Source organism: Callithrix jacchus, chromosome 17 (assembly GCF_049354715.1).
Source record: "Callithrix jacchus isolate 240 chromosome 17, calJac240_pri, whole genome shotgun sequence".
Taxonomy (NCBI): Eukaryota; Metazoa; Chordata; class Mammalia; order Primates; family Cebidae; genus Callithrix; species Callithrix jacchus.
Window position 1 is genome coordinate 15,911,243 of NC_133518.1, and position 12,484 is coordinate 15,923,726.

At 44.4% G+C, this 12,484-nt stretch overlaps 1 protein-coding gene across 12 annotated transcripts in view; it reads left to right on the top strand.

Annotated features, from left to right (window-relative positions):
* The window catches only part of TNIK (TRAF2 and NCK interacting kinase), a 416,471-nt gene that overhangs the window by 320,778 nt on the left and 83,209 nt on the right, over positions 1 to 12,484 (top strand). For all 12 annotated transcript variants that reach the window (XR_013528405.1, XM_035278926.3, XM_035278927.3 and 9 more), the window contains exon 12: positions 1,394 to 1,598. Coding sequence is in view for 11 of the 12 variants with exons in the window: in XM_035278926.3 (XP_035134817.1) it covers positions 1,394 to 1,598 (205 nt within the window). In the remaining variant the exon portion in view is untranslated. The remainder of the gene's footprint in view (positions 1 to 1,393; positions 1,599 to 12,484) is intronic.

A 12,484-nucleotide genomic window follows, 5' to 3' on the forward strand; every position in this document is an offset into this window, starting at 1 on the left:
TCTTCCTGACCACCCATCTAAAGTAGGGCCTCAAAGCTTACCCCAGCTCCCCGCCACTGTCACTCTTAAACAATTACAATTTCTGTCTTCTCTAGAGTCTGCTAATACCTGAAGTTATTTGTCTGTATGTCTGTCCCACAGGAAGATAATTTTAAAGAGAGAAATTATCTAGCAACTGCCATATCATTAGTCTACTACAGTGACTGCCACGTAGCAGGTGCTCTGTGTGTATATATATATATACATTTGACATAAATCTATTAAACATATATATGTATGTGTGTGTATATGTTTAATAGCTTTATTTCACATGGAAGTAAATTTGAAATCTATTTCATATATATGTATGTATATATGTATAATATTCATATATGAATTTGAAATAAATCTATTAAACATATATACATATATATGAATATATACATATATTAAACCTACATATATGTGAATATATATATGTATGTGTATATGTATATTTAATAGATTTATTTCAAATGGAAGCTTCCAGAAAGATGAAAAGGGTAAGGTCTGAATAAACAAATAGAAGTCATTTCTCAGCTCCCTCTTAGGCTGCTGGGCAGAATCAAGGAGTCCATAACTGTTAGTTGTTCGCCTGGGAGTATGCCAGCCCTGGACCGCCAGCAGAGTAGGGAGAGCTTATTTATGTCTCATTCTCTGTCACATGCACACACATACATGTACAACCACCATTTTGCAGAAGAGAGAACTGTTGCCTAAACAGAATCTAGGAACCAATGAGCTGGGTTGAAATGCTAGCTGCACCCTCTGTGGCCAGAGCCAAACCAAGCCCGTTTAAGTGTATTGCAGTCACGCAGACTCTATCTTAGACTCAGCAAGCTTGGGCTCAGATCCTGGCTCTGAGTTGGCCTTGACTTGACGGTTTTCCATGGCTGGCACATTGTGACTTCACAGGAACAGCCTGGCCTCTGCCTCGTGGGGGTGGTGTGGGTGAGGTCGATCTTTTTAAGTGGATTCCCTTGTTGCTCACCATTGTCCATTTTTATTGAAAATAATCCAGTCTGAGGCTCATGGCATGCACAGTGACTGAAGTCTTTAGAAACAAATCTTTGCCACATCCCAAAGGTGAGGGAGTGGTGTGGACAGTCCTGGAGAAGGTGACAACTCGGAGAATGTGACATTCCTCTGTGAATGGAGGCAACATTTGTTTCATGCCACCATCGTACTGAAAGGGAGGCAGGTCTCTTACCCTGATATTGGGGTGAATGATTGAATTAGCGGAGGGCCTAGGAGCCTCTGCTCTTCTTTCCTTGTGTGTGGGTGAGTCGTTTGCCCTGCTGTCCTCCCCCAGGGCCTCTTGGTAGCCATGGCCCCTGCCCCATGTGGGATCCTGATCACTCTCTCCTGCCCACAGCTCCATCCTGAATCTGCCAGGGGAGTCGACGCTGCGGAGGGACTTTCTGAGGCTGCAGCTGGCCAACAAGGAGCGTTCTGAGGCCTTGCGGCGGCAGCAGCTGGAGCAACAGCAGCGGGAGAATGAGGAGCACAAGAGGCAGCTGCTGGCCGAGCGTCAGAAGCGCATTGAGGAGCAGAAGGAGCAGAGACGGCGGCTGGAGGAGGTGAGGACCTGCTCGAGCCACCTCTGACCCCAAGCCTCTCAGTTGTGTTCACTCCCCAGGTGATCCCCGGGAGCCCACATCCCACCCTTGAGCACAAAGAGCTTGACCGCAAAGGCCAATAAGTCCTGAACGCTCTTACAGACAAAAGGCTTCTCTTGCTTTTTGAGGTGGTGTGGTCATTTCAGAAAAGCAGGTGAAGGCTGTCACCCCTTCTTGTCTTGACATAAATCACCTTCTCAGCAAGCTTTACTTAAAGTCACAGCACCTCCCTCCAGCACGTCCTATTGCCCTGCCCTGCTTTATTACTTTTACACAGCTCTCAGCACCTTCAAACATACTTGAATGTCCCTACTGGAATTTTAGTTCCATCAGGACAAGGGGATTTGATCTCTTTTATTCCCTGATATACCTCCAGCATGTAGTATGTGCTTCATAAGTATTTGTGCAATGACTAAATTCATATCAGTAGTTGAGAGGTGAAATATAGGTGTTAACTAGATCACAGTGAATAAGCAGGTAAGTGGAATTTCAACTGTGAAAGAGTGAGACCTGCCTGTTGATACTCTGAATGCTGGGAAGAGTGTTTCACAAATCCTTTCCCAGACACCCATTAGGACCCAGGGCCTGTCCCCCAGCTTGTGGGCAGACCTGCCTTCGACAGCAGACACTGCTTATCTGCGTGGAGAGCCATACTGCTAGCCACAGTTTCCTGAATGCCTGTCCTGGGCCAGACCACCTTGTGGTCTCACAGACATTTGTTAAAGCCTTCTTCTCAGAACTCTGACCCGATCTCTCAGGCCTCCTTCCTCTGCCAGATAAATCAAAGCCTTTAGACAATGAGGAAACTGAGAGTGCACAGCTACTGGGGAAGTTGGGCAGCAGATGTAAGATGCACTAACTGCACGATAATGGGATAGTAATGTTACAGGTTTCCCAAACACCAGCTTGCTTCTCATTAACGGGCTTGCAGCAATTCACTTGCTTTGTCAGGTGGCCACTGCAGAGTTAGAAGGGTGGTGAATTGCAGTCACCAGGAGCAGATTGCTTTTTAAATGGTACATCAAGGTCCAGCCTCCCTGGTTTAAATCAGTGAGGGCCTCGGTTCCAGTTTGCAGTAAATCCCATCAACCTCATTATGTCCCTTGAATATCAGTTTCAGACCAGCAGCAATAATGCTCAACGGTAGTAATTACTGAGTGATTTTCGTGTGTCAAGTACCAGGCAGGATGCCTTGTTTCTAGCCAGTATCTCATCTACTATCACTATCTCTTTTCATATATCCATTATCTCCCATGCAAAGCTCATATAATCCCCATTTGACAAAGAGGAAACTGAGGTTCAGGAAGGGAAGTAATTGGTCCCATGTTGCAGGGTACTGTGTTCAGTACTTTACACAAATTATCTCATTTAATCCTCACAATAATCTCCAGTCTGAAGATAATGCAGCTGAGTCTTAGAGAGGTTAATAACTTGCTAAAGGTTGAGAAGAAAACCAGGTTTCAAATCCAGGGGACTGGCCTGCAGAGCCTAAGCACCAAGTCACCCCATGTGTTCTGTCTCTCCACTGATAAGTCAGAGTTGATGTGCTTTTCCACATCCTTCATCTGGCCTCTATGTCTGTGGTCTTTTACCTGAACATTTAAGGATTTCTGCACGAGGGCACAGAATCTGTGCCCACTAGATGCTCCCCTTTGACCTGGGTTCCGTCTCATGCTCCCTGTCAGAGCTATTGCCAAGGCCTCCTTTGTGTGTCTTCTTTTGTGGCATTTGCTTGAACCTCTACCATGGAGCTAGTCAGAGTTCAGCTCACTGCAGCGTGTGCATCGACAGAGACACACCCTGTCAATCCTGGCTTGCACAGAAGACGTCAGCCAGCATGCATGAAGACACGAGCCTTTTGCTCTGTGTTCCTGTGGGCATGAGCCTTGGTTCCATACCAGAGGCAGCAATTCTTCTCGACACAGCATTGATAGATGATACTAGCTTTCTCTTTTGATCCTTCGTCTTACTCTACAGCACAGTGGAAAAGAGCAAGGAATACTGAGTACTCAGACAGCTGTAAAGTCTGAACCCCTAAGTCAGGACGTTCTCTGCCACCAGGAACTCTTCTGTCATGTCCTGCTCCTGCAGGTCTCTGTCCATGTCTACTTCCCTGGCCTTTGGTGAGCACTTGTGTTTCTGGTGTCCTGAACAAGAGCTTGGACTACATTGTCACATAGAAACTGTTAAAGCCCATAGTTCAGCTGGAGAATTCAGCTTCATTGTGAGTGATTTTTCCTTTTGTAGGAAAAACATTCCTACTTTCAAAAAAGAAAAAAAAAAGGCCATCTAGCTACCCCGTTGGTCACACAGGACTACGTAGGTTGTAGCTTTTGTATTTGGTCATGTCAACTGTCACCTCCTACCAGAGGGTTTCTAAGGAAGCCCTGTACATCCTTTGCTATTTATGAGCAAGCATGTGGATTTGGCTAAGCTCTAAATCAGTGTCTGTATATTCTTAGAAGGACTTTGAATATATGCTGAATGTGGTCATTTGTCAGCTTTATGAAGAGGACATGGCTGCAGGCCAGTTCAATAGTGGAGAGAAGACTCAGCTTTTGACCAGTGTTGAAATACAGCCTGTAACTAAATTCTAGGAACTTGATTAATCCCAGCTAAAGTGAACCAGTCCATCAATAGTGAGAAGTACAAGGAGGACCTCTTCTATTTTTACTCAGCTCAATAAAAATTTCTATTACTCGGATAAATAAAATACAGCTTATTTGATTCTGTATCATGGAGTTAGGATCCAAGACTGGGAGCCTTGAGGGGTCGAGGCTTCTACTCCAGTAATCTTGAGCAAATTTGTGGTGATGTTTGATTCTGCTCAAGAGTTTTGAAATGATGTTAGTGATGTATATATGTGTTTCAAATTGTTGAGGGCATACTATACCTTCATTTTGGGGTGAGTGTCTTTAAGTCACAGGAATGAATCAAATAGACCTCAGAAGCACCTGCTCCCTGGTAGTCAGTTTTATTATCTTGAGAGTGTTTCAAGAAACCAACATCTCATGTGGCACTCTTCCAGTTATAAAAATAACCAGTTCTATCTGGCTAAAAAATATACTTCTCTGGCTCCATCTCATGATTTTTTTTAAGAGATCTCCCCTGTATTTTATTGGCCAGTAATTGTGAAGCAATAATGTACAGAAGAAGATCCTGGCAGTCTAAAAATGTAAACCCTCTATAAGCCTCTAACTTTTTTTTTTTTTTTTTTGAGACGGAGTTTCACTCTTGTTACCCAGGCTGGAGTGCAATGGCGCAATCTCGGCTCACCGCAACCTCCGCCTCCTGGGTTCAGGCAATTCTTCTGCCTCAGCCTCCTGAGTAGCTGGGATTACAGGCATGCGCCACCATGCCCAGCTAATTTTTTGTATTTTTAGTAGAGACGGCGGTTCACCATGTTGACCAGGATGGTCTCGATCTCTTGACCTCATGATCCACCCGCCTCGGCCTCCCAAAGTGCTGGGATTACAGGCTTGAGCCACCGCGCCCGGCCGCCTCTAACTTTTTATTGCGAGTGACTGGGGCTTTCAAGGATGCTGGGCTCAATTGTTGTTTTTAAGTGTGAGGTTGAATGAAAACCTTTTCTCTGGGTCTGTAGGTAGTGGTTTGACAGATACTCAGGGAACACCTCTGTTGTGTAGGCAGCATGCTAGACACTAGATATACAGCCTCCCATCGTGATGATTAGATCTGTGAGAGAAATGGGCACCAGGCAAATAATCCGCCAAGTAATGATTATCATCATGGCAATGACTGCCGTGGTGGAGGAGAGTGGCATGCTAAGCGAGCAGGCCACGGGGTGGGAGCCTCACCTGGCTTGGTCAGCGTTCCACTAGAGGAGGGAGTGGGGCGCAGAGAGATACCAGGCAGGGAAGCCACGGTGCAGTCAGGCGGGGCTTTTTGTAGACCATGTTGGTTACTTCTGAGTTTTATTCTAAGAAGAATGGGAAACCACTGAATTGTCTTCACTAAGGGAAGACCATTAGGTCTCCGTTTTTCAAATGAAACTTTGGCTGCCGCAGGGTAAGTGCTAGAAAGAAGCAAAAGGAAACGGAGGAGACAAGTTAGCCCAGGCCAGAGGGTGTGACGCTCTGTAGAGTGGGGATTGAGAAAAGTGGGCACGGGTTTGAGACAAATGCGGCCTGTGGACCATGCAGGATGTGCAGGTTGATTAGACATTAGGGATGAGGAAGAGCAGCCGACAGTGACAGCGGTAGTCCAACCCATGCAGCTGGACTGGGTAGAGATGGCCGTAGAAGAGGGTCAAAGATAGGAAAATAGGAGTTACTGGTTTGTGGTAAGGAAAGTACACATGAGAAGAGAAGAGAGTGTGAGCCTGAGCTCTAAGAACTCAGAATAGGCAAGGAAAAGACAGCAGAGAACACTGATGAGGAAGTGGAAGGGACACAGTGAGAGTTTGATGAAAAGATTTAGTATTCAAGTGTAAGGATGGAGTTACAGGGGCCAGCTCTGAAGAATGCTGCTCAGGGGTCAGGAAGACAGGAGCATCTTTTTGGTTTCAAATGACACAGAGGATGTTTAAAACATAGTTTTTATGTAGTATTCCCCAGAAATGCTTGCATTTCAAGCAACCTGGCCAGGAGTCAGCATATCTGCACCTGGAGTGAAAAGACGCCAACTTCTGAGGCCACCGTGTACTACTACCTGCGTGCCCTGGCGGTTCTCCTTTTTCTCCCCACACCTCCACTTCCTGAGCCCTACAGGGAGGTCAGTGGGAAAGCTTGTTCCCACCACCAGAGTCATCCTGAGGATTAACCAAAAAAATGGATATGAAAGAACTTTATCGACTGCCAAAAACTGGACAGACCTCACTTTTGGGGACTTGTCAAATTCAGCTTAAATATTTCTAACAAGACCCACCTTATGCTTGCGTTGGAACTTTTCATAATTCCATGCTCATCCATTGGCTGTCAGCTTTTTGTTCAAATTCTTTTTTATTTTTTGAGATGGAGTCTTACTCTGTCGCCCAGGCTGGAGTGCAATGGCATGATCACCTCAGCTCACTGCAACCTCCGCCTCCTGGGCTCAAGCGATTCTTGTGCCTTAACCACCCCAGTAGTTGGGATTGCAGGCATGTTCCACCACACCTAGCTAGTCTTTGTGTTTTTAGTAGAGATGGGGTTTTGCCATATTAGCCAGGCTGGTCTCAAACTCCTGGCCTCAAGTGATCTGCCTGCCTTGGTCTCCCAAAGTGCTGGGATTATAGGCATGAACAACCGTGCCTGGTCACCATTCACTTTTCTCAGCATAATCAAGCCAGTCTCACAGCAGCTGTGGAAGCAGAAGCCCAAACCCAGAGAAGCCACTAGTGTGGAAGGTTGTCCTTTGGAACCTTAGTAGCTTCTTCCAGGTGCCCCTAGACACCCCTACTCACAAAAAAACAGTGGAGAGGTGGTGAGGAAGCTGCAGCTTTCTTTAAGAATCATAGCACAGGACAGCATATGGAAGCTCTGGGAAGTCCTGCGACAGCAGAGCCTTTGGTAAAATTCTGTTGAGAGTGAAGTTGTAGTTTGCTTAACAGCATGGATTCTAGAACTTCAGACTGCCAGGGGTCAAATCCCAGCTTTCTCCCTTATTAGACGTGTGACCTGGGTTCTTTAACTTTTCTGTTTTACAGTTTCCTCATCTGTAAAGCTAGAAATAACAAAAGCATTTACCTCACAAGACTGTTGTGAGAATTAAGTGAGTTACTTCACAGAAAGCCTGCCGAAGTCACCAACACATAGTGAGCCCTCCACAAATACTGGTCGTTCTTGTTACTGGTGTGGGTGCCTTTCTAAAGTCAGAGAAATGAATTTCCAAATTTGAACTTCTTTACGTGCTGCCGTAAAACGCCTTTGGATTTATTAAAATAAATGTAGATAAGTACGCTTCTTTCCATGCTTTGAGAAGAATATTTGTTTTAATACCGGGAGGAATTCAGTGATTAATGATGTATGTCTAATAGTTCTTAGATGGCCAGATTTAGGTTCACGATCTTTGCAGGCCAAGGCCAGAGTTTAATCGTAGCTGTGTGGTCTTGGGCAAATTACTTAACGTCTCTGAAGCTCAGCTTCCTTACATGCACATTTGGTAAAATACTATTTGCTTTTCAGGATTGTTGAGAAGTAAATGAAACCATAAATACACAGGGCTTGGCACAACGGCTGACACAAAAACGGGATTGATGTTCTTGGGTGAATATTTTATTGTTATTTGGGAACTGATGATTTCAAGGTATAGTACTGTTAATTGTGTTTTTTATTTCAATGGTTCTCTCTGTAGATAGCATTTTCCCATTTCCTGTCTTCTTTAATTCCTGAATGTACCTTCCCTGTTTAGTGTAAAACCTCAACTTGTCCATCCCCTTTTGAAGGTGTTTGTCCAGAGCACACTTTCATTACGTCTTGCTGGGCTGTCTAACTGCTGATGACTTAACCAGCAGTACTGGCCTTGTCGGCATAAGGAGGCAGCCCATTCTTCATCCTTTTGCAGATGTCTCGTTTAGTAGCGTCAACTGCCACCTTAGGAAGTCTTTTTTTTCCTGGTAAAACCTAGAGGACCTTCCCCTGGAGAAACTGCCTTCTGATGGATTATCTCATCAGTATGTCTTGCTGTCATTTCCAACACTGTGTAATTATGATCCCATCATTGTCACCACGTGGCTGCATGAAATCTCATTTCCTAACAATATCTTAGTGCAGTTCGTGAGAAACATAGATCTTGTGCTGAGTGAATAATCAGCTTCTGGCATCAGGGAAATAGTACCTTACAAGTGACCCTTTCACCAAAAAGGTTGAGAGAGTGGCAGTTCAGTAAGAAATTGCCTGGGTTTGAGTCTCAGCTCTGCCACGTGCTGCCTTTGTAATTTTGAGCAAGACATGACTTCTCCGTGCCTCAGGTGGATCATTTATAAAATGGGATGTAATACATACAAAGCACTTAGAACAGTGCCTGGCCCTGAGTAGACACCTGAAGAAGCTGAAGGAGAGTGTTCCACGTGAAGGGAAGAGTCTCGTTTCTCATTAGCTGCTTTGTTGCTGCTCCCCTGGGTCATGTCTTTCCAGGGTAAGGACTTCTTTTTGTTGTTGTTGGTGCTGAAATTGCAAAATATTGATTGAACAAAAGAATAAATACAAGCCCCAAAGAAAATATGACAAACTTCATACATAAAATGTCATTTTGCCTAATTAATATCATTGCTTTCTGTTCATGGTTTACAAAATGACTGATGTTTCCCTTCTATCCCTTTGTACCTATGTGTATCTAGCAGAAATGTTCTTAGCTCTGGCTATGGACACACAAAAACTTGCTATCGATGATTATGTTCAAATGTTTATTTCCTTCCCCAGAATAAACTGGGGGACTGGCAGTGTCTGGATTGATCACAGGACAGATACTCAAGGCCTGAAGTTGAATGCAGCCAGAGGGCAGAAGCAGGAGGCAGGAAAATCGGGTGGGTTTGTACCAGTGCAGCATTTCCACCACTGGACCACTCTCCCAGGCCCCAGGCTAGAAAAAAAGTACTGTGAGCAAGAATAATTTCCCCATCTCAGAGCCTGGAGTGTTAACACATCAGCACTGCCAGAAGTGGCCCTTAATTCACTTCATCATTAACCACAGGTGTCCCAGTGTGTCCTGTGAGCACTGGCTGGCGAGTTGCGGGCAGCGCAGCTTTTTATTCCTGGATGTCATTAGCATCAACGTAAGATTGAACACTTTCTAGCTGGGCTTTTGCTCTTTTATTTCAATGACTGACCAGAAATTATGAAACAGCTGGGAACCAGCCTGGCAAACTGGATGCTCACTGTCCAGGACAGAGCGTGCCCATGGGCTTTTGGATAATGGTCAGTAATCACATGCACGTGTAAATCACACTTGTGCCTCAGGGAGCCATGTTATCTGCATGAATATAAGGAGCCCTACCTCCCAGTGGATCCCAGAGGGCTTCTTGTTTCAACTTACATGCCAAAGGAGTTCTGACTTTGTCTGCCTTGTCACCTGGATCCTGTAATGGGAGGGTTTCCTGCCACAGTGCAGAAGTTGGGCAGACATCCCTATCTTGTACTGTAAAATGCTACTGAAATCTGGAGTCCTTTTGCCCAGGCTCCTGCCTGCACTTTTAAGACATAGGAAGGTACAGTACACTAGTGTTTTATACTTAACAGCATTTCACACTGAAAAAAACTCTGGAGTAAGGTGATTGCTGATCGTTGGTGTATCTAGAGGACCTTGCGTGGAAAGTAGGGATGGCTTTTTCGTGCCTACATGGAATGGACATCACAGACTACCTTCTGTTGTCTGGGGTCTTCACAGAGCCTCCCTTATTACAGTTAGTCTATATGTTTTGTGTGTCCACAGTTTTTTAAATTATTCCTGACCATAGAACCATGACCACAAAGTAGTTTCACATGAAATCTTATTTCAGGTGACATTTAAATTGAAGTGCTTTCATTTCAATTCTTGTTTTCTTTAGTGAGTGGTTTTATAGAATCATAGAGGCTGGGGAATATTAGGGACCTCAAAGGTGATCTCAGCCCATTCTTCTCTCAAAGCAAAGATTCCTTTTTCTGTATTCTTCAAACAGGGTTATCTAACCTGTTTCACACGTAATCTCTCCTTGTATGTCCACGGGCTTGCGGCAGCACATTCTATTTTTGCATAACTCCTAATGGTGGGAAATTTATCTTTGTGTTGATTCAAGTATTGTGATATCCCTGCCTTAGCAGAGGTTGTGCCAAATAAAACCGAAGTGCCCTGCATGTCTGCCCTAGAAAGGTGTGCAGACACTAATAATGCTTTTCTCCAAAGGTTACCAGTTCCTGCAACCTTTCTACATACAAGTAAGCATCTTTAGTATCATCTCGGGAGTACTGGAGTTGCCCTCTCTGTAAATGCTGTATTAATAAACTGCTTTATAACTGGCTTGTCTTCATAGGACTCGATCTGAGGATCTCATACTAAGACTTCAGAAGGATGGCAGCAGGAATTTGGGGGTTACATCTCTGCACTTGACTTTCACGCTAAAATTCAGAGTCATAGGTACTAGGGATATCCATCAGGCTATTCTTGCTCCTCTGCATCACGCCTGGGAAATCCCACGTGGTTGTTCTCCCTGGAGAAACTGGGGCTCAGAGATAATAAGGAGCTTGTGAGCAATCACATAGACTAGCATCCATAGAAGAGGCAGGATGAGAATTCTTCCGGAAGCCTCCACGAAGCTCAGTCTGTCTAGAACTGCCATGCCTCTTTCTGTGCACATAAAGACCAGCTCGCACACATGTGCTTGACAGTGCTTAGCCGTGGGGCTGTCTGCTGATCGAAAGTTGGCCTGTGAACACAAAGAAAAGGCTGCATTTAGGCAGTTAATTTTTCAGGAAAGCTCTCAAAGAATAGGTTGAATGGTTTGTCTCTCATGGTGTAAAGTAGGTATAGAAAGAAGAAATGAGGCATGTCCAGCCTGTCTAGCTTTCTCAATGTTCTCTGCTTACTATTTCTGTGAAGAAAAGGTAGGTGACAAGTAAAATAAAGGGAATAATGTCAACTTATAAAGGATTAGACAGTGTCTTTTACTTTGTATATATGGTTGTGTCTACTTGCTTCCTGTGGACCCATAAGAGGCAGCATGGCAAGAGCCAGACACAGAATATAAGTCCTGGCCTTGCACTTACCAACCGAATGAGCTTGGGCAAGATATTGGCCTAGATGTGCCTCAGTTTCCTTATCTGTCAAATGGGGGTGATGACAGTACTACCTGCCTCAAAGGGTTTTGGGGAGAATTAAATGAGGTAGTATGAGTACAGTGCTTAGAATCGTAGGATGCACCATGTAAGTGTTCTTCATTATTATTCAGTTATTCTTTTATTTGTATTTCACTGTCATATAAGAAATTCAGAGGTGCCAGACTGCTTCTCCATCACTCTGAGTCCTTACAGAAAAAAAGGTCTGGAACCTCAGTTTCAGTCGCAAGGAATTGTGCCCTTACCCTATAGTCAATGGTTTGCAATGATCTTTCCAAAACAAAAACTTTAGCAAATGTTAAATGGGAAAATAGAATGCCTGGAAGCTGGAATGCCTCTCATCACAAGTATAGCTCCTGTGAAGCTTCTACAGAACAGTCCTATTTAAAGTGAGGGGCACGTGTGATGTGCAGTCAATTCAAAAGACCACACTGGGTCCTTTCATTCTGAGTGTCTTTGAACAGAGAGCCCCTGGGTTGAAGGGATGGTTTGAGGTACTTCCCAAGGAGCCTGAGTTCATCTTGCACCAGTCGTTTTCCTGTCCTCTGGAGGCCAGCTCAGGTCTTCCACAGTCACAGTTGGGTTTCCTCTCACCACTTTCAGGAGGTCACCCAAGAAGAAAAGCAACAGGAGCTCTCCAAGGGCAAATAAGAATTCTGCTTGGTTTCACTCTCATTCTGAATGGTTAGTAGATTTTGCTTTGCAATGTAGTATATCCTTGCTCAGACTTTTAGAATGAAGAGATTGGCAAGATTACTTAATCTACCCCCTTGTTGAAAGTTTAGCTGAAGGAGATTTAAAGGTCAAACAACATTCACTCATTCATCCGACACTTACAGAACACTGCTATGTGGTCTTCAGATTTCCTATCAGTGGCAGTACAGGACCAGAATCTAGTCTTAGTGTTTCCAAGCCATTTTATTCTTTCTCTAACCCTGTTGCCTCTCTTGCCTCAGTGACACATTGCATGGCAGCTATAGGATATTAATTCTCAGATGGGGATATCACTTGAGTCCATATAATGGGAAATGTGATGTATATTAAAGATGGACCAGGACCCAGCTTTGTTTCTCATTTTTTTGCTTATATTCTTCTTTATGA